The 23,745-nt window shown below is 33.8% G+C and overlaps 1 protein-coding gene and 1 non-coding gene across 2 annotated transcripts in view; one reads left to right on the top strand and one right to left on the bottom strand.

Annotated features, from left to right (window-relative positions):
- SLCO6A1 (solute carrier organic anion transporter family member 6A1) overlaps positions 1-23,745 on the top strand; it is a 116,414-nt gene that overhangs the window by 83,322 nt on the left and 9,347 nt on the right. Inside the window, exon 11 of the mRNA XM_066276812.1 lies at positions 22,802-22,866. Within this exon, the coding sequence (XP_066132909.1) occupies positions 22,802-22,866 (65 nt within the window). The remainder of the gene's footprint in view (positions 1-22,801; positions 22,867-23,745) is intronic.
- On the bottom strand, positions 14,091-14,197 carry LOC136336942 (U6 spliceosomal RNA). The gene has a single exon (XR_010731676.1). It is a non-coding gene; the product is annotated as a U6 spliceosomal RNA (small nuclear RNA).

Here is a 23,745-nt window from a genome sequence, read left to right as displayed (position 1 = left end):
CAACGAAGGAACATAATGTTTAGAATTTTAGAATTAAGCTATATAAGTTTATTACTGTTCCAAATTAAGGCAACATTTGTTATTCATTTGTTTTTTCTGTATGTAAAAATAGACTTAATATTTATTTTTATCACAGTAGCAGAATATCTGATTATTATTTTCAAATTATTTTTTTTCTCCAAAAGCTAACATAAAACTTTATATCATAAGGAGCAATATTTTGTCCCATAAAAAAGCAGATGAAAATATGAAAAAAATATATGCAGAAATAAGATCTGAAGTGGGCACATGTAGTCTCTGCCTGCAATGAACTTGCACTTCAGATGGGAGACAAAACTTGGACATATCAATGTCGGAAGCAACTTTTTTATGTATTCGTATGGATAAGGACCAATAAAATATGGACCTTGACCTTAAGTTGCTTAGAGTTTAATAAGAGGAGAAAAACACTTAAAAAGAAGTAGAATGAATACTTAGAAGTAACTTGGTTAAAGCTTGTACAGCCTGACACAGAACAAAGTGAAGATTGTAATTTTTACCTAGGATGATTTAGAAATGCTTACAGAAGGTATGGCACTTAAAGTAAGTTATGAAGATAAGTGATTTCTCATAATGCAAGCAGACTGGGGTTAAGATCTTAACAGGAAAAGTGCACAGTGACAGTAGGGCAAACTGCATACATTATCTGGGCAAGGAGTTTTGTTATGGCAGGAGTAGCATGATGGTGAATGGGACAGGAGATTTGAGCTTGGTAAGGGCTTGATAACGGGTGGCTTTCTTTGCCATGTTAATGTGAATACTGTTATCCTATGTCCAACTGGAAGTCATTGACAGTTATAAACCGCAGAAGTAAAAGTGATCAAATGTACATTTTAGATAGAATTCTTTGAAAATTGTGTGGAAAGTGATGCTGAGGGGAAAAACTGGAAAGAAAAGAAATACTTAAGGCATTTTAGAATTTAGTATGGTATTTAGAGATAGATATAAGAGAACATATTTGAGAAATATTTAGTTTAAATAAAAGGGCAAGGTTATTACTTTAATATTTCTGGCACAAAATATGGAGAAATTTATGATTATGTTCAGATTCCCAGTCTGGAGAGCTAAATTAATGATAATCCATTCACTAAGATAAGAAGACATTTAAGGAGAAGAGAAAGCTCAGATTGAAGATAATCAGTACAATGTTGAATATGCCTTCTTAAAAGCTCATGTGAAACATCCAAGGAAATATTCCCAGCACTGAGATAAGAAAGATGATAATAATATTCCAGAAGTTTAGTTCTGCATCTTTTCAATTCTGAACTTGGTAACTATATAAAGCAATAATGAGACTAAAACACACACACACAAACACACACACACATATACTATATTTTCAGTACTATTATGAGAAAGATAAAAAATGACAAAGTTGAAATTTCATATAAGTATTGCCTAAATTGAAGCTGTATTCCAGTTTGTAATTTCACAAAGATGTCACAAAGAATTACAAGAAATGTGGAGAGGGTCTCAGGATTGACAGATTTCAACTATCTTTGTCATGTATTTCTACTCAGAGAAAGAGGACAATACTGTTAGAAGTTCTGTGACCAAGACCAAAGTAATTAAGGCAGAATATTTCCGAAAAGAATGAATGAAAAGGCTTAGAAAATGCCCAGGAGGGCCACAACAGATCTCAAAAAATGCCAACAAAATATCCTTTCTACAAATGAATACATGACCTTGGAAAGAAATGTAAAGAGACCTCATATGTCTAAGGTTGGTAGATGTTCTTTTGAAGTAGGCCAGGTTTGGAAAGGCAGAGGAAGTACAGCTAAACATGCAAGTCTCCCTATATCAACAGAGGTAACTTTATTTGAAGCTTGAAAACCCTGGCCCATGTTCCAATTTAATAAACTTTTGCCTCTAATTTAAGAAGAAAATCTATCTTATTCAAGTACGAATAAGTAGAAAAAAAAAAGGTTCTACCTACATACAAAATAATTATAGTGAAAGAAATAAAAAAATTTAATCATTATTTCAGACAATAAAAACTCACTTGAAAAACATTACCAAAATCAGGCGTTGGTTGGTTGACTCAATGAATAGAGCATCAGCCTGGCATGTAAATATCACTGGTTTGATCCCGGTCAGTGCACACATGGGAAGCGACCATCTGTTTTTCTTCCCTTCTCAGAGCCAGTGGTACGGACGGTCTGTCAGAAGTTGAGGATGGCTCGGTTGATTTGAGTATCAGCCCCAGATACGGATTGCTGGGTGAGTTCCGGTTGGGGTACATGCAGAAGACTGTCTCTTCCCCTACTGTCACTTAAAAAAAAATTACAAAAATCAGATAATATATAAATGTAACTATATAAGTTTAAACCAAAAAAAAAAAAATTAAACAATTGTAGTCATAAAAAAAGAGAAAAATATCTAGGTGAAGAAGGTTATGGAATAAAAAGGAATAGAACTCAGAAAAAAAGAGAAAAAATTTAGAAATTAAAAGTAAGTTATAAAGCACACAAGGAAGAAAAGACAAGGTAGAAAGCAAATATGAGGCATAGAAAATGAGAGAGAGAAAGAGAAATGGAGAATATAAAATAAAATTAAGAAAAAAGGCCTTAAAAGAAGAATGAGACAAATATAGAAGATAGGAAAAGATCAACATACAAAATTGGAGAAAAAAAGAAAACCAAAACAGTCAAACAATAAATATTTAAATCTATAAATTAAAATTTACTGAAATAATTTTTAATAAATACTGAAATAATAAAAAATAAATAAACAATGAAATAAAATAGTATTGGAATTTACTTATTGCCATGTCACATCAAATATCTAGGAAAATTAACCCAAAGCAATCAACACTGAGATATACCACAGTAAAATCAAATTTATTTATTTTATATTTTTAATTACATTTTAAAATTTATTGTGTTACCATGGATTCAAGTTTTCCACTCTATATAATACCCTCAACATCCCCCCACAATGTGCCCCTCAACCCACGCCTTCGGTTCCCCCTCCCCCTAACCTTCCTCCTCTCCTCTGGGACTTGCTGTCCTATTATCTGTATCTATGTGCTATGTATATATAATTAGCCGAATCTCTTCACTTTCTCTGATCCTGTCCCCTCATCCCTCTTCCATCTGACAGCTGTCCCACTGCTCCCCGTGACCCCACCTCAGCCTCTATTTCGTTCCTCAGTTCACCATGTTCATGAGATTCCACATATGATATTTGTCTTTCTCTGGCTGGCTTATTTCACTTAGCATAATAATCTCTGGGTCCATCTATACCATCGCAAAAGTTAAGATTTCCTTCTTTTTCATGACTACATAGTATTCCATTGTGTATATGTACAGCTACTTTTTTATCCACTCATCTGCTGATGGACACTTGGGCTGTTTTCAGATCTTGGCTATTGAAAGCAATACTACAATAAACATAAGGGTACATATCTTCTTTTAAATTAGTATTTTGGGATTCTTAGGATATATTTCTAAAAAGTAGAATAGCTGGGTCAAAAAAACAGTTCCATTTTTAATTTTTGAGAAAATGTCATACTGTTTTTCATAGTGGCTGTATAAGTCTGCATTCCCACCAGCAGTGCAAGAGGGTTCACTTTTTTCTACACTCTCACCAACATTTGCTTGTTGATCTGTTAATGAGCACCATACTGACAGGTGTGAGGTGATATCTCATTTTTGTTTTAATTTGCATTTCTCTGATGATTGGTGGCATTAAACATTTTTTCATATGCCTATTGGCCATCTCTATGTCTTCTTTGGAGAAGTTTCTATTCAGTTCCTTTGCCCATTTTTTAATTGGATTATTTACCTTCCTGGTGTTGAGTTTTAGAAGTTCTTTACAAATTTTGTTTATTAACCCTTTGTCAGACATATCAGTGAATATGTTCTCCCATTGAGTGGGTTGCCTTTTTTATTTTGTTAATAGTGTCTTTTACTGTGAAAAAGCTTTTTAATCTGATATAGCCCCATTTGTTTATTTTGTCCTTTATTTCCCTTGCCCACAGAGATACATTGGCAAAAATGTTGCTACAAGAGATATCAGAGAGTTTACTGCCTATATCTTCCAAGATTTTTATGGTTTTGTGACTTACATTTAAGTCTTCTATCCATTTTGAGTTTGTTTTTGTGAATGGTTTAAGTTGGTGGTCTAGCTTAATTTCTTTACATGTACCAGTCCAACTTTCCCAATACAATTTATTACAGAGACTGTCTTTACTCCATTATATACTCTTGCTTCCTTTGTCAGATACTAATTGACTGTCAAGGCATGGGTTTATTTCTGGGTTCTCTGTTCTGTTCTATTGATTTGTATGCCTGTTCCTATGCCAGTATCAAGTTGTTTTGATTACAGTGGCCTTGTCATATAACTTGATATCAGGAAATGTGATACCTTACATTTTGTTCTTCATTTTCAAGATTGCTGAGGAAATTCAGGTTCTTTTTTGGTTCCATTTAAATTTTTGGAATATTTGTTCTAGATCTGTAAAATATGCATTAGTATTTTAATAGGAATTGCATTGAATCTATAGATTGCTTCAGGTAGTTTGGCCATTTTAATGATGTTAATTCTTCCTATCCGTGAACACAGTATATGCATCTACTTGTTTGTATCTTCCTCAATTTCTTTTTTCAGTGTCTTATAATTTTCCAAGTACAAGTCTTTTACTTCCTTGGTTAAATTTACTCCTAGGTACTTTATTATTTTTTGTTGTTGTTGCAATAGTGAAGGGGATTGTTTCTTTAATTTCTCTCTCTGACAGTTTATTGTTTGTGTATAAATATGCTACTGATTTCTGAATATTAATTTTATATCCTGCCACCTTGCTGAATTCATTTATCATATCTAGTAGACTTTAGGGTTTTCTATGTACAGTATCATATCATCAGAAAATTATGAAAGTTTTACTTATTCTTTTCCAATTTGGATGGCTTTATTTCTTCTTCTTGTCTGATTGCTGTGGCTAGGACTTTCAGAATTATGATGAATAAGAATGGTGAAAGAACTGACCAGGCGGTGGCACAGTGGATAGAGCATCGGACTGCGATGCGGAGGAACTAGGTTTGAGACCCCAAGGTCGCCAGCTTGAGCTCAGGCTCATCTGGTTTGAGCAAAGCTTCATGAGCTTGGACCCAAGGTTGCTAGCTTGAGCAAAGGGTTACTCAGTCTGCTGAAGGCCCACAGTCAAGGCACATTATGAAAAAGCAATCAATGAACAACTAAGGTGTTGCAACATAAAATCTGATGATTGATGCTTCTCATCTCTCTCCATTCCTGTCTTTCTGTCCCTGTCTATCCCTCTCTCTGACTCTCTCTCTCTGTCTCTGAAAAAAAAATTAAAAGAATGGTGAAAGAGGGCACTCCTGCCTTGTTCCTAATTTTAAAGGGATTGTTTTTAATTTATTCCCATTGAGTATGATGTTGACTGTTGGTTTGTCATACATTGCCTTTATTTTTTTTTAATATTTTATTTATTGATTTTTTTTAGAGAGAGAGGAATGAGAGAGAGAGACAGAGATAGAGAGAAGGGGGAGGAGCAGGAAGCATCAGCTCCCATATGTGCCTTGACCAGGCAAGCCCAAGGTTTCGAACTGGCGACCTCAGTGTTCCAGGTCGATGCTTTATCCCACTGCGCCACCACAGGTCAGGCCCATTGCCTTTATTATGTTGAGATATGTTTCCTGCATTCCAACTTTGCTAAGAGTTTTGATCATAAATGGGTGCTGGATTTTATCAAATGTTTTTGCTGCATCTATTGATATGATCATGTAAATTTTATCTCTCATTTTGTTTATGTGATGAATCACATTCATTGATTTGCAAATATTTTACCAACTTTGCCTCCCCAGAATAAATTTCACTTTATCATGATATATGTTCTTTTTAATGTATTGCTGAATCTAGTTGGCTAATAATTGGTTGAGAATTTTAGCATCTATGTTCATCAGCAATATTGACCTATAATTTTCTTTCTTTGTAGTGTCTTTACCTGGTTTTGGAATGAGGATAATGCTTGCTTCATAAAAGGAGCTTGGAAGTCTTTCCTTTTCTTGAATTTTTAAAATAGCTTGAGAAAGATACATGTTAGTTCTTCTTTGAATGTTTGGTAAAATCACCTGTGAAGCCATCCCGACCAGGACTTTTGTTTGCAGGGAGTTTTGTTTTGTTTTTTAATAATTTTATTTTTTTAATGGGGTGACATCAATAAATCAGGATACATATATTCAAAGATAACATGTCCAGGTTATCTTGTCATTCAATTATGTTGCATACCCATCACCCAAAGTCAGATTGTCCTCTGTCACCTTCTATCTAGTTTTCTTTGTGCCCCTCCCCATCCCCCTTTCCCTCTCCCTCTCCCCCCTCCCCACAGGGAGTTTTTTGATAACTGTTTCAATTTCATTTATTGTAATTGGTCTGTTTAGGTTTTCTGATTCTTCCAGATTGAGTTTTGGAAGATTGTATGTTTATAGAAACTTATCCACTTCTCCTAGGTTGTTTAACATTTTTGACATATAGATCTTCATAGTATTTTCTTATAATCCTTTGTATTTCTGCAGTGTCAGTTCTTACTTCTCCACTTTCATTTCTAATTTTATTTATTTTGGTCTTCTCTCTGTTTTTTTCTTTAATCTGGGTAAAGGTTCGTCAATCTTGTTTATCTTTCAAAGAATCAGCTCTTGGTTTTATTGATCTTCTGTAATTTTTTTAGCCTCTACATCATTTACTTCTGTTCTGATCTTTATTATCTCCTTCCTTCTACTTCTGCTGGGCTTTATTTGTTGTCCTTTTTCTAGTTCTTTTAGGTGCAGGGTTAGGTTGTTTATTTGAGTTTTATCTTCTTAAGGTATGCCTGTAATGCTATGAATTTTCCTCTCAGGACTGCTTCAACTGTACCCCATAGATTTTGAGTTGTATGTTCATTTTTATTTGTTTCAAAGTAATTTCTGATTTCTTCCTTGGTCTCATTGTTAGCCCATTTCTTATTTAATAACATGCTATTTAGCCTCCAAATATTTTAATATTTTTTTTTAGTTTTTCTATTGTAGTTGATTTCTAGTTTTGTGCCATTGTCAAGAAGATGGCTGGTATGATTTCAGTCTTCTTTTTATTGATACTTGTTTTGTATCTTAACATGTGGTCTATCCTAGAAAATGTATCATGAGCACTTGAAAAGCATGTATATTCTGCTGCTTTGGGGTGAAATCTTCTGAAGATATCAATTAAATTCAATGTATTTAGTATGTTGTTTAAGACAATAGTTTCTTTGTTAGTTTTCTGTCTGGAAGATTTATTCACTGATGTTAGTGGGGTATTAAAATCCCCTACTACTATAGTTGGGTGTTAATCTCACCCTTTATGTCCATCAAAATCTGCTTAATATATTTAGGTTCTCCTATATTGGGTGCATAAATATTTACAATGGTTATATTCTCTTGTTGAATTGCACCCTTAATCATTATGTAATGACCTTCTTTGTCCCTTACTATAGAGCCTTTGTTTTAAAGGCTATTTTGTCAGATATAAGTATTGCTACCCCAGCTATTTTTTTCATTTTCATTTGTTTGAAATGCTTTGTTTCTTCCCTTCACTTGCAATCTATGTGTGCCTTTTGTTCTGAGGTGGGTCTTTTCTAGATAGCATATAATCAGGTCTTGTTTTCTTATTCATGCAGCTATCCTGTCTTTTGATTGGAGCATTTAATCCATTCACATTTAAGGTTTTTATTGAAATGTACTTATTTATTGCCATGTTATTCTTCAAACCTATAATCCTCTTTTTCTGGATTTCTTTTTTTCTTTGCTCTTTTTATAGAAGGCCCTTTAACACTTCTTACAGAACTGATTTTATTTGTAATGAATTTCTTGAACCATTTTTTGGTCTGGGAAACTATTTCTCTTTCATTTTTAAATGATAGTCTGTATAGAGTAGTCTTGGTTGTAGGATCATTTTACATCACTTTGAATCTTTCTCACCAATCCCTTCAGGACTGAAGTGAAGTGTTTCTGTTGAGAAGTGTGATGTCATCCTTATGGGAGCTCCTCTGTAGGTAATTAACTGTTTTTCTTTTGCAGCTTTTAATATTCTTTTTTTGTCTCTTAACTTTGGCATTTTAATTATAATATGTCTTGGTATAGGCCTCCTTGGTATCATCTATTTTATTTTAAGTGAGAGAGAGGGAGAGAGAGAGACGAATAAGGACAGACAGAGAAGAAGTGAGAGAGAGAGAGAGAAATGAAAAGCATCAACTCATAGTTGTGGCACCTTAGATGTTCATTGATTGCTTTCTCCTCTGTGCTTTGACCGGGGGCTCCAGCTGAACCAGTGACCCTTTGCTCAAGTCAGTGATCTTGGGCTCAAGCCAGTGACCATGAGGTCATATCTATGATTCCACACTCAAGGAAGATGAGCCCACACTCAAGCTGGCAAAATTAGGGTTTTGAACATGAATCCTCAGCATCCTAGGCTGACATTCTATCCACTTCTCTACCACTTGGTAAGTCAGCTCTTTGTATTTCTATGTAATTAAAATTACCTATGTAGGCCCTGGCCAGTTGGCTCAATGGTAGAGCATCAGCCCAGCATGTGGATGTCCCAGGTTATATTCATGGTCAAGGCACACAGTAGAAGTGCCATTTTCTTCTCTTCCCCTCCCCCCTCTTGCTTCTTTTCCTCTCTCTCTCTCTCTCTATCTCTCTCTCTCTGTCTCTCTTCTCTTCCTGTAGACATGGCTTGATAAGAGCAAGTTGGCCTCAGGCACTGAGGATAGCTCCATGGCCTTTGTCTCAGTCACTAAGAAGAACTCAGTTGCTGAGCAATGGAGCAATGCCCCAAATAGGCAGAGCCTCCTATCCTAGTGGGCTTGCCAAGTAATCACAGTTGGGGTGCATGTGGAAGTCTGTCTCTCTGCCTCCGCTCCTTTCACTGAATAAAATAATAAATAAATAAAATTACCTAGTTGATGTCTATAAAAGATATGCTGAGATTGTGATTGGGATACCTTTGAATAAATCTGGGAGAAATGCTTGTTATAGCTACCACACTTGAGTCTCTTGATCGGTCAGTGAGGTATAATTTCTCACATTGATTTGTCTTCATTTATTTCTTTCAATAATGTTTAATAATTTTTATTTCCATGGTGGACATCATATAGTACCTTTATTAGATTCATTCCTTGGTAATTAATGATTTTGATGTCTATTATATAGCACAGTATAATATAATTGTTTATTGCTGGTAGAGAAAAATAAAATTTATTCTTGTTCTTTGGCCTCATATTCTATGACTGTGCTCATATTAATTTCCAATATTTTGTTGGTAGATTATATCAGATTTTTTATGTACATAATCATAACCTTCAAATAAAGGTTTTTATTTCTAATTTTCCTTTATACCTTTTTATCTTGTACTTAAGTTATCTCGTACAATACTGAATAGATGTAGTGATAATTACTATCCTTATTTTTTATGCGCAATAGGACATAAAGACTTCATATTTCATTGTTACATATGCTCTACATTTCACAGTAAGTGTGGTATTTGTACTGCCTATCAAAAGAAACATTTCTTTCCATTTCTAGTTTACTAAAACATTTTAATAAATAAATTTTAAAATTTAGCAAATGCATTTTATGTATTAAGATTATTACAGTATTATATGTCTATTTTATTGTAGGAATAAATTGGATTTGGTTAGTTGCTTGATTTATTTCACTGATATTTTCTTTAGAATTTTTTATCTGTATTTACAAATAAAGTTGCCTTATAATTTTCCCATCTTATTAATGAGGTTGTTTGGTCTTTGCATTAGTGTTATTTTGGCCTCATAAAATGAGTTGGGAAGTATATCTTTTTTCATAATATCTTTACTATTTTATCTAGTTATGGTGTTATTTTTTTAAATTTAGTATTTAGAAGAAATCACTTGTGATGTCACCTGCCTCGAAATTTCTTTGTGAGAGGTTTCAAATTAAAAATTGAGACACTGTGTGTGTTCGTAGGGGGTACTACTAAATCTTCCTACTTTTATCTTTGTAATTTTTATCATATGACTTTTATATTAAAAGTATTTTAGTTTTATTCACATATATCTTCTGTATGTTAGTATATATGCCTTTTCTATCAAAGTATACATCCAAATGTCTTGTTGTTTTCACATTCTTTCACCTTTTAACGTGTTTTTTATTTGAACCAAGTGTTATTCAAAACGTATTGTTTAATTTCTTAACATTTGACCTGACCATGGGGTGGTGCAATGAATAGTGTCGAACTGGGACATAGATGACCTGGGCTGGAAACCCTAAGTTTGTTGGCTTAAGCACAAGCTCACCAGCTTGAGCGGGGGTCACTGCCTTGAGCTTGGGGTCATAGATATGACCCCATGATCATTGACCTAAAGCCCAAGGTTGCTGGCTTGATTGAGTAAGGATCACTTGCTCTGCTGGAGCCCCCCTGGTTAAAGTACATATGAGAAAGCAATCAATGAACAACTAAGATGCCATAATGAAGAATTGATGCTTCTCATCATTCTCCCTTTCTGACTCTCTGTCCCTCTTTCTGACTCTCTCTCTGTCTCGGTTAAAAAAAGAAATTAACATTTCAAAATCATTTGTTATATATTGTTATTTATTTTTAGATTGATTCCACTGTATTTAGAGAACATGTTTTTATGGTTTCTTTCTTTGAAAGTTTCTTTAGACTTACAAATGATTTAAAAGTTTTATTATGGTGGATTTATTTATTATTTTATTTCAACTTTGATGTATATATTTTGAATATATATTAGTTGAAAACAAACTTAGGATTATTACCACTTTCTGCTTTATTGACCTTATGAAATAGTCTTCTTTCTCTCTAATAACTTATCTTAGAGTTACTTGTTCTGACTAAAATATTGCTTCATCAGCTATATTTTATTAGCATTTTCATAATATATACTTTTTTATGTTTTTACTTTCAATCTTTCTCTGACTATATATATTTAAGGTATATCTTGTAAGCCATATGTAGTTGACTTTATTAAAAAAGTTAGCAACTTAGTTTTTCATTGAACTATATAAGACTATTAAATTAAAAATAATTGTTAACATGTTAGATTTTTTGTCTTTTATTTTAATGTTTCTTTTAAATTTTTTTCTACTTTTTTAGTTCCTTTCTTTACTTCTTTTGAATTGACATATTTATTTCTAGTTTTTATCATTTTCCCTATCTCTCTTGGCCATCTTCACCTAAGGTTTCACATGGTGATTACCCATATTTTCACATGTATAAGACATTCCCATGTATAAGATGCACCTTAATTTTGGGGCCTGAAATTTGAAAAAAAAAAAATTACATAAAGTTATTGAACTCAAGTTTTATTTATCATAAAATTTATACAACTCCTCATCATAGTCAACTCCTCATCCATCAATTAGCCTGTCCTCATCTGTATCTGATGATGAATCACTGTCTTTATATATTGCCTTATCCTCAGTTCCATCTATGGCATTTGAAATGCCACACTTCTTGAATGAATTGACAATGATCTCAATCTTGATATTATCCCAGGATCTTTTCATCTAGGTACAAACTTCTCCTATAGTTTTCCTGTTTTCTATTTTATTTATTTCTGCTCTGATTTTTATTATCTCCTTTCTTTGGCTGGTTTTGAGTTGTCTTTGTTCTCCTTTTTCCAGTTCCTAAAGTTGTGAAGTTAAGTGGTTCACTTGGGCTCTCTCTTGATCATATAAGCCTGAAGTGATATGAACTTCCCTCTTATCACTGCTTTTGTTGCATCCCATAGATTTTGATATGGGATTTGATTTTTCTGAATTTGCTGATGTTGTTTTTGTGGCCCAACATATGGTCAATTCTTGAGAATGATCCATGTACACTGGAGAAAAATGTATACTCTGTCACTTTGAGATAAAATGTCCTGTAGATGTCTATCATATTCAATTACTCTAGTGTTTCATTTAAGGCCAATATATCTTTATTGTCATTTTCATTTGTCTGTATATATCTTTTGATCTCTGTGCTTATTTCTTCTTTGACCTATTTATTTTTGAAAAGTATGTTGTTTAGTTTCCACATTTTTGTGGGTTTTTTTCCCCTCCTTTTTGCAGTTGAATTCTAGTTTCAAGGCATTATGATCAGAAAATATCCTTGGTACAACTTCAATTTTTCTGAATTTGCTGATGTTGTTTTTGTGGCCCAACATATGGTCAATTCTTGAGAATGATCCATGTACACTGGAGAAAAATGTATACTCTGTCACTTAGGGATAAAATGTCCTGTAGATGTCTATCATATCCAATTACTCTAGTGTTTCATTTTAAGGCCAATATATCTTTATTGATTCTCTGTTTGGATGACCGATCTAGAGTCGTCAGTGGTGTATTGAGGTCTCCGAGTATGATTGTATTTTTGTGAGTTTTTGTTTTAAGGTCAATAAGTAGCTGTCTTATATATTTTGGTGCTCCTTGGTTTGGTGCATGTATATTAGAAATTGTTATGTCTTCTTGATTCAGCGTCCCCTTAATTATTATGAAATGACCATTTTTGTCTCTGAGTACTTTTGCTGTCTTGTAGTCAGCATTATCTGATGTGAGTATTGCTACGCCTGCTTTTTTTTCAGATGTTATTTGCTTGGAGTATGGTTTCCCAGCCTTTCATTTTTAATTTGTTTTTATCCTTGTTGTTTAGATGAGTTTCTTATAGGCAGCATACAGTTGAATTTTTTTTTAATCCATTCTGCTACTCTGTGCCTTTTTATTGGTGAGTTTAATCCATTTACATTTAGTGTAATTATTGACACTTGTGAGTTCCCTATTGCCATTTTATACATTGCTTTCTGTTAGTTTTATGTTTTGTTTGATTCTTCTCTCTTATTTTTCTATCTTTTGTTTTTGTTTGTATTTTATACTTCTTTCCTCTGTTGCTACCTTTTTTTAAATCATGTGCTTCTGTGGTGGTTTTTTCAGGAGTGGTTACCATTAAGTTATGGAAAGCATACATATCATGTTCATTGTAGTGCACTATCTTGTGAATACTTTTGCACTCCATCTTCCTTTGCTACTGTTAATCTTTGTTATCTCTCCCACCTTTTTTTTTGTTGTTGTCATAGATTAAATTTGGTATTATTGTGTTCTTGGTGGAACATTTACTTGTGGTTTTGTTTTGTTCTTTATCTGGTTGGAAAACCCCCTTTAATAATTCCTAGAGTGGGGGTTTTCTGATGATAAATTCCTTTATCTTTTCTGTATCTGTGAATGTTTTTATTTCTCCTTCGTATTTGAAGGATAGCTTTGATGGGTATAGTATTCATGGCTGAAAGTTTCTCTTTCAAGACTTTAAATATTGAGGTCCACTCTCTTCTGGCTTATAGAGTTTCTGTTGAGAAATCAGATGATAATCTAATGGGCCTTCCTTTATATTTTGTATTCTTATTTTCCCTGGCTGCCTTGAGAATTTTTTCTTTGCAGTTGGTTTGTGCCAATTTCATTATGATGTGCCTTGGGGTAGGTTTGTTGGGGTTAAGAAAACTCGGAGTTCTGTTTGCTTCTTGAATTTGAGGCTTTAGTTTTTTTCCACAGGCTTGGGAAGTTCTCATCTATTATTTGTTTGAATATGTTCTCCATTCCATTTTCTCTCTCTTCTCCCTCTGATATACCTATTATTCTTATGTTATTCTTTTTGATGGAGTCAGACAATTCCTTTAGGGCTTTCTCATTTTTTTAAATTTTTGAGTCTCTTTCTTCTTCTCTCTGTTGTGCCTCAAGTTGCTTGTCTTCTATTTCACTAATCCTACCTTATATCTGGCCTGTTTTATTAGCTAAGCTTGTTACCTCGTTTTTCAGCTCATGAACTGAGTTTTTCATCCCTGTTTGATTTGTTTTTATAGATTCAATTTCCTTGGTAATATATTCTTTGTGTTCATTGAGTTGTTTTCTGAGCTCCCTAAATTGCCTTTCTGTGTTTTCTTGTATATCTCTGAGTATTTTTAGGATTTCTATTTTAAATTCTCTGTCATTTAGCTCCAAGGTTTCCAATATATTAAATTTTTTCTCCATAGATTTTTCCTCATCTATCTGAAAAATATGGAACACTTCACAAATTTGTGTGTCTTCCTTGTGCAGGGGCCATGCTAATAATCTCTGTATCATTCCAATTTTGGTATATGAGCTGCTGAAGCAAGCACTATTCTATAGTTTTTGTGTCACTTAATACAATAGAATTTTAATTTTTCACTTTCTTTTTTTCTTTTTTTTCTTCTTACCCCATTTCTTCCATTTGACTATCATTTATAAACAAATTATATTGTCAATCTCCCCCAACCCAAGCCCTCTGTTCAACATATTTTTGTTTCAATTAGCACAATATAATTTTCTGTTTTTCACTGTATTATCTCAAAAAAATTTTTTATCAACTCTTATTAGTGTTATTAACAGTGCCACTCTCAAATGCCATTAAAGAAAAAGAAATTGAATATCATAGATACAAATGACAGTGATGTAATTGAGATAGATGAGGAAAAATCTATAGATAAAAATTTCAATAGCTTAGAAACCTTGGAATTAAATGACAGAGAATTTAAAATTGAAGTCCAAAAAATACTCAGGGATAGACAAGAAAGCACAGAAAGGCAATTTAGTGAGCTCAAAACACAATTCAATGAACAGAATGAACACTTCACCAAGGAAATTGAAACTATGAAAACAAATCAAACAGATGAAAAACTCAATTTATGAACTGAAAAATGAGGTAACAAGCTTAGCCAATAAAACAGGCCAGATGGAGGAGAGAATTAGTCACATAGAAGACAGGCAACTAGAGGTACTACAGAGAGAAGGGAAGAGAGACTCACAAATTTAAAAAAATGAGATAATCCTACAGGAATTGTCTGACTCCATCAGAAAAAGCAACATAAGAATAATGGGTATATCAGAAGGAGAAGAGAGACAGAATGGAATGAATGACATATTCAAACAAATAATAGACGAGAACTTCCCAAGACTGTAGAAATAACTAAAGCCTCGAATTCAAGAAGCAAACAAAACATTGAGTTATCTTAACTCTAACAAACCTACTCCAAGACACATCATAATAAAATTGGCACAAACCAATGACAAAGAAAAAATTCTTAAGGCAGCAAGGGAAAAGAAGAATACAACATATAACGGAAGGCCCATTAGATTAACAACAGATATTTCAGCAGAAACTTTACAAGCTAGAAGAGAGTGGACTCCAATATTTAAAGTTCTGAAAGAGAGGAACTTCCACCAAGAATACTATACCCATCAAGCTATCCTTCAAATATGAAGGGGAAATAAAAACAACCACAAATACAGAAAGGATGAGGGAATTTATCACCAGAAAACTCACACTTCAGGAAATACTAGAGGGGGTTTTCCAACCAGACACAAAGAACAAAACAAAATAAAATTAAAAGTAAAAGCTTCATCAAGATTGCAATAAAAACAAGATTAATCTGTGACAGAGAAACAAAAAAAGGGGAGAGGACAAAGATTAATAGTAGCAAAGGACAATAGAGTGCAGAAGCACTCATGAGATAATGTACTACAGTGAACATGATATGTATGCTTTCCATTACTTAATGGTAACCATCCCTAAAAAAAAAACACAGAAGTACATGGCTTGAAAAAAAGAAGTAACAGACAAAAGAAGTATGACTACAACTAAACAAAAACAAATTATAGAAAAATAAAAGAGAAGAACCAAACAAGATACAAAACTATCAGAAATCAATATATAAAATGGCAATAGGAAATCCTCAAATATCAATAATTACACTAAATGTAAATGAATTGAACTCACCAATAAACAGATAGAGAGTAGCAGAATGGATTAAAAAAGAAAATCTAACTGTGTGCTGTCTATAAGAAACACATCTAAGCTACAAGAAGAAAAACAAATTCAAAGTGAAAGGTTGAAAAACAATACAGCAAATAATATCCAAAAAAGAGCAGTGTAGCAATATTCATATCTAAAAATGCTGACTATAAGATAACAAAGGTAATCAGAGACAAAAACAGTCATTTCATAATGATAAAGGGGACATTGAATCAAGAAGACATAACACTTCTTAATATATATGCACCAAACTAAAAAGGACCAAAATATATAAGATAACTACTGACTGACCTAAAAACAAAAACTGACAAAATTACAATTATACTTGGAGACCTCAATACACTGCTGTCGACTCTAGATCGTTCATCCAAACAGAAAATCAATAAAGAAATATTGGCCTTAAATGAAACACTAGAACAATTGGGTATGATAGAGATATACAGGACTTTGCATCCCAAAGTGCCAGAGTATACATTTTTCTCTACTGTATATGGAACATTCAAAAGAATTGACCATATGTGGGGCCATAAAAATAACATCAACAAATTCAGAAAGATTGAAATTATACCAAACATATTTTCTGATCATAAAGCCTTGAAACTAGAATTCAACTGCAAAAAAGAGGGGAAAAAAACCCACAAAAATGTGGAAATTAAACAACATACTTTTAAAAAATGAGTAGGACAAAGAAGAAATAACCGCAGAGATCAAAAGATACTATATAGGCAAACAAAAATAACAATACAACATATCAGAATCTCTGGGATGCAGCAAAAGCAGTAATAAGGGGGAAGTTCATATCACTACAGGCCTATATGAAAAAACAAGAGAGAGCCCAAGTAAACCACTTAACTTCACATCTTAAGGAACTAGAAAAAGAAGAACAAAGACAACCCAAAACAAGCAGAAGAAAGTAAATGATAAAAATCAGAGCAGAAATAAATATAATAGAGGACAGAAAACTATAAAAAAGTTAATAGAACAAGGAGCTGGTTCTTTGAAAAGATCAACAAAATTGACAAACCCCTGGCAAGACTCACCAAGGAAAAAAGAGAAAGAAGTTACATAAACAAAATCCAAAATGAAAGAGAAGAAATCACCACAGATATCATAGATATACAAAGAATTATTGTAGAATACTATGAAAAACTATATGCCACCAAATTTAAAAATATAGAAAAAATGGATAAATTTCTAGAACAATACAATCTTCCTAGACTGAGTCATGAAGAAGCAGAAAGCCTAAACAGACCAATAAGCAGGGAGGAAATAGAAACAACTATTAAAGACTTCCTCAAAAATAAACGTTGAGGACCAGATAGCTATGCTAGTGAATTCTATCAAACATTTAAAGAAGACTTGGTTCCTATTCTACTCAAAGTCTTCCAAATAGTTGAAGAAGAAGCAATACTGCCAAACACATTTTATGAGGCCAACATAACCCTCATATCGAATCCTGGCAAGGACAACACACACAAAAAGAACTACAGACCAATATCTCTAATGAATACAGATGCTAAAATCCTAAACAAAATACTAGCAAATTGAATACAACAGCACATTAAAAAAATAATTCATGCCCTGGCCGGTTGGCTCAGAGGTAGAGCATCAGCCTGGCGTGTGGGGGACCCGGGTTCGATTCCCGGCCAGGGCATACAGGAGAAGCGCCCATTTGCTTCTCCACCCCCCCTCCTTCCTCTCTGTCTCTCTCTTCCCCTCCCGCAGCCAAGGCTCCATTGGAGCAAAGATGGCCCAGGTGCTGGGGATGGCTCCTTGGCCTCTGCCCCAGGCGCCAGAGTGGCTCTGGTCGTGGCAGAGCGACGCCCCGGAGGGGCAGAGCATCGCCCCCTGGTGAGCAGAGCGTGCCCCTGGTGGGCGTGCCGGGTGGATCTCGGTTGGGCGCATGCGGGAGTCTGTCTGACTGTCTCTCCCCATTTTCAGCTTTAGAAAAATACAAAAAAAAAAAAATTCATCATGATCTAGTGGCATTCTTCCCAGAATCACAAGGATGGCTCAACATACATAAAATAGTTAACGTAATACATCATATCAACACCACATAAACAAAAAACACATGATTCTATCAATAGATGCAAAAAGGCATTCGATAAAATACAACATCATTTTATGTTTAAAACACTCAACAGAATAGGTATAGAAGGAACATATCTCAACATAATAAATGCCATTTATGATAAACCATCAGCTAACATCATATTAAATGGCATAAAACTGAGGACTTTTCCTCTAAAATCAGGAACAAGACAAGGTTGTGCACTCTCTCTTCTCTTATTCAACGTAGTGTGAAGTTCTAGCCAGAGCAATCAGACAAGAGAAAGAAATAAAAGGCATTCATATTGGGAAAAAGAAGTAAAGGTTTTACTTTCTGAAGATGATATGATTCTGTACATTGAAAACCCCAAAGACTTCTCAGAAAGGCTATTAGAAACAATAAACCAATACAGTAACGTTGTAGGATACAAAATTAATATACAAAAGTCCATTGCCCTCCTTTATGCCAACAATGAAACATTAGAAAATGAGCTCAAAAAAACAATCCCCTTCATGGTTGCAACAAAAAAATTTAATTACCTAGGAATAAACATAACAAAGAATGTAAAGGACCTATATAATAAAAACTATGAAGCATTGTTAAGGGAAATTGAAAAAGATATAATGAAATGAAAAAATATTCCTTGTTCTTGGATAGGAAGAATAAATATAGTCAAAATGACTATATTACCCAAAGCGATATACAAATTTAATGCAATTCCCAATGTCATTTCTTAAAGAAATGGAACCAAAAATCATCAGGTTTATATGGAACTGTAAAAATCCTCGAATAGCCTGACCTGTGGTGGCGCAGTGGATAAAGCATCGACCTGGAAATGCTGAGGTTGCCGGTTCGAAACCCTGGGCTTGCCTGGTCAAGGCACATATGGGAGTTGATGCTTCCAGCTCCTCCCTCCCTTCTCTCTCTGTCTCTCCTCTCTCTCTCTCTCTCTCTCTCTCTCTCTCTCTCTCTCCCTCTTCTCTCTAAAATGAATAAATAAATAAAAATTCTTTAAAATAAAATAAAATAAAATCCTCGAATAGCCAGAGCAATCCTAAGGAAAAAAAATGAAGCTGGGGGCATTACAATACCTGACTTCAAATTATATTATAGAGCCACGATAATCAAAACAGCATAGTATTGGCAGAAAAATAGACACTCAGACCAATGGAACAGAATAAAAAGCCCAGAAATAAATCCACATCTATATGGTCAAATAATTTTTGATAAAGGGGCCAACAACACACAATGGAGAAAAGAAAGCCTCTTCAACAAATGGTGCTGGGAAAACTGGAAAGCCACATGCAAAAGAATAAAACTCGACTACAGTTTGTTCCCTTTTACTAAATTTAAGTCAAAATAGGTCAAAGACCTAAATCAGTAAATTACATAGAAGAAAGCATAGGTACTAAACTCATGGACCTTGGTTACAAAGAACACTTTATGAATTTGACTCCAAAGGCAAGGGAAGTGAAGCAAAGATAAAGGAATGGGACTACATCAGACTAAGAAGCTTTTGCAGAGCAAAAGAAACATACAACAAAACAAACAGACAGCCAACTAAATGGGAAATGATATTTTCAAACAACAGCTCAGATAAGGGCCTAATATCCAAAATATACAAAGAACTCATAAAACTCAACAACAAACAAACAAACAATCCAATAAAAAATGGGAAGAGGACATGAACAGACACTTCTCCCAGGAAGAAATACAAATGGCCAACAGATATATGAAAAGATACCCATCTTCATTAGTTATTAGAGAAATGCAAACCCAAACTACAATGAGATACCACCTCACACCTGTTAGATGAGCTATTATCAATAAGATAGGTAATAAGTGTAGGAGAGGCTGTGGATAAAAAGGAACCCTCTTCCACTGTTGGTGAGAATGTAAAGTAGTATAACCATTATGGAAGAAAGTATGGTGGTTTCTAAAAAAATTAAAAATAGAACTACCATATGACCCAGGAATCCCTCTACTGGTCATATACCCCCATAACTCAGAAACATTGGTACATAAAGACACATGCAGCCCGATGTTCATTGCAGCATTGTTTACAGTGGCCATGACATAGAAAGAACCAAAGAGTCCTTCAATATATGATTGGATAAAGAAGATGTGGTACATATGATATATACTATGGAATACTACTCAACCATAAGAAATGATGACATCGGATCATTTACAACAGAATGGATGGACCTTGATAACATTATACATGAGTGAAATAAGTAAATCAGAAAAAACTAAGAACTATATGATTCTATACATAGGTGGGACATAAAAATGAGACTCAGGGACATGGACAAGTGTGTTGTGGTTACCGGACAGGGAGGGAGGAGAGGGAGGAGGAGAAGAAGAAGTGTTGGGAGAGGAGGGGCACAAAGAAACCCAGATAGAAGGTGACGGAAGACTATATGACTTTGGTTGATGGGTATGCAACATAATCAAATGTCAAAATAACCTGGAGATGTTTTCTTTGAATCTCTATACCCTGATTGATTAATGTCACCCCATTAAAACTAATAAAATTTTTAAAAAGATGATACCAAAGAAAAAGAAAATATCATAGAAATAAATATAACAAATTATTTTTTTAAAATAACAGTATTTGATTATTGATTGCAGTGAGTGGGGAAAAGGATGTTATCAAGAATGCCTCTTTCCAGGTTTTGGGCTTGGAAACTGCATGGATGATGGTTCCACTTTTTATGACAGGGAGCACTAGGGAAAGAACAACTTTAGGTCAAGGCAGGAACTTAAGTCTACAATTGATGTCTTATATGAAAGATACAAACTGAAAATGTGAATTTAGAATTTGGAAGAGATAGTAGGAACTGCCTCTTACATTTTGGAGGGATACTAACAAAATTTTTGTTTATTCCTTGAAATTCTTAAATCAACCTATCATAACCTTATTTGTTACAAGATACTGAAAAGTATTCACTTTTTAATTAACACAGTAGTTTTTCATTAAAATTTTGGTTATTTGTACATAATATTATTTACTTTTGAGTTATTTAATTGATTTAGAAAATCCTGGGAATCATTAATTTCTTCATCTTGTTTTGTATATCTGTTAAGAAAGAGGGTTATAATCAAACTGAAGATACATGAATACTTCTTAATGATTATACTTATGAGTTATGATCTGCTCTATAGAGGCTTCAGAGAGCAATAATATCATACATATAAGAAAACTACTTATGCTAAATGAAGCAGAATACTCAATTATAGTTAGGCATATAATCATTTCCTCTACACCAGAAAGTTGAGACTAAAGTGTGGTTTTAAATATGGAACTTTACTTTTCTTACTTATTCAATGTATCAGCTTATAAGAGTAGATTTTTTATTTAAAAATTATGATTTGAGAATTGATTATTTTCATTTTACTAGTAGGAAACATTTGAGGAAATAATATATATATAGTAGGCAGAATTATTTCACTTTTTGTAAAATAGTCACAAAATATTATACATATTCTATATTTTAATAAATTGAGCCACTTTGGATGAAAATACTGGTTATGCTAATTTGTTGTTTAAATTCTAGAACAAGAAAACAAAAAGTAAACATAAAATTTATTTAAAAGATCCACTTAAAATGTAACTTTTACTTTTTTACTTACTAAAATGTTGATTATTTTTTATTGTATTTTCAATTTATTTTCCAAACGATAATATGAGATATTATGCACTATTTTTTTTTTTTAACCAAAGTCTCAGTTTGACCAGTAAGGAATGCAGATATTACCTTCATTGTATTTATTTGGGAAAGTTATTTTTTAGTTATTTTGGACTTTGAATAGTGAGGGTAACAGTGAGAGGCCCAACAGGAAAGAGATGACACCCCCCCTACTTTTCAAGTAATGTTGAATAAAGTGGCCAGTTAGACAGTGGATAGGTGTAAGAAATCCCAAGATATAATGCAGTATCTCTGGTCTGTTTTCAATCCCGTCAGGCCCAAAGTAAAACAAGTAGGAAGGAGGGAGACCTGTACGGGGTAATTCTTTGTCTAGGCACCTAGTCAGCCTGAAGAAACTAAGCAGGGTTGGGGCCTGGCAATGAAGATCTTGACCTCACTTTTATTCCCATTGGCAGAAGACATAAGGCAGGGGTCCCCAAACTTTTTACACAGGGGGGCCAGTTCACTGTCCCTCAGACCGTTGGAGGGCCGGATTATAAAAAAAACTATGAACAAATCCCTATGCACACTGCACATATCTTATTTTAAAGTAAAAAAACAAAACGGGAACAAATACAATATTTAAAATAAAGAACAAGTAAATTTAAATCAACAAACTGACCAGTATTTTAACGGGAACTATGCTCCTCTCACTGACCACCAGTGAAAGAGGTGCCCCTTCCAGAAGTGCGTTGGGGGCCGGATTAATGGCCTCAGGGAGCCGCATGCAACTCCCTGGGCTGTAGTTTGGGGACCCCTGCCATAAGGCAAGAGAGCCTGCTGATGTGGCGCAGCCTCCATTTAGGGCAGCCTCCCAGGGCAAACAGAATGTAAAGAAAGCAGAGTTGGTCTTACAGGGGCAAAAAGAGAAATATAAACTGATCTGTGTGCACTACAGAATGAAGAAAGAGAAATGGGAAAGCTAATGCTATGCTTTTTTTTTTCAGGAAGCCATAACTCCTTCCTCCTGTGAAGAGCAAGAAATTTTGGAATTGGTTGGCAAGGGGCAGGTTATGGAGAAATGGGAGGAGTCACAGTTCTTTAAGTCAAACAGATTGAACTGTGACTTGCCAAAGATTCTTTGTCTAATTCATGCACAGGAATAAAATGAACTTCAAACCTATAAAAGATGCTCTATACCTAATAATAATGATGTTTTGATGATATCATTGTTACTTGCTTGCAGGGTTGTACCTAACAAACTACGTTCTCTGGCCTTGGGTTTGACCTATGTGATTTTGAGAGTGTTTGGTATGAACTTTTAGCAATATTTTATTACATTGAAATGTTCATGTTTTGATATATCTATGTGTTTACATGCATATTTATAACTTCAAATAAATAAACAGTAAACTGAAACAAAAATAAGTGAACTAGGTGATGTTTTGCAAAATTTATGATACAATACTTAGTGTAAAAGATAATACCTAATGTTAAGCCCATCCTGTCATATAAAATATGCACTATTATATTCAATTAGAAGAGATAATCTGTTGGGTCAGAATTATGTTCATTAAGCTCATATAAGTGGTTTTGTAAGCTGAAATGAAGTACTTATATAAGCATAACAACTGGACAGGGCTTCATATTTAGAAAGTTAGTAACCTTGATGAGTACTTTTAAATATTTCATTACCCAAGTCACTGAATCTGATATTTTTAAGTACTGTAACAAAAGAACAAATTAGTTTTGCTGAGGGTAATGCACTCTGTGCTCCAGGCTTTGTTAAAATAGAAAAAAAACTAGCTTTTAAGTCCATATTGTGACTATATTAAGGTCCTTGATTCAAAAATTGGACTGAAATATTGATGGGGTAAGGAAACAAGACTGGACTGAAGACTAAAAGTCATATGATCAATGGAGTCAAGAATGTAGAAAAATTTTAGTGTGCCTCTGATGTGTAACAGAACTCATTCTATAGTCAGATCAGTTGGCAGGATTAAAATGAGCTTTAATTGGAGAAAATTGTGGGATATTTTTATGGTGAATAATGATTTACTAGATATGAACAGTTTGTAATGGAAAAGGGAGCATAAGAAACATCAATTGCATAGACAGTTTCCTACATCAGAAATGAATTCAGTGAAATAGATGCGTTTTTAATGGGAGTGGGTGGGATAAGATGTTTAG

Source organism: Saccopteryx bilineata, chromosome 4, assembly GCF_036850765.1.
Source record: "Saccopteryx bilineata isolate mSacBil1 chromosome 4, mSacBil1_pri_phased_curated, whole genome shotgun sequence".
Taxonomy (NCBI): Eukaryota; Metazoa; Chordata; class Mammalia; order Chiroptera; family Emballonuridae; genus Saccopteryx; species Saccopteryx bilineata.
Note: the sequence above shows the minus strand (reverse complement) of the source record. Positions and strands in the feature narration are given on the sequence as shown.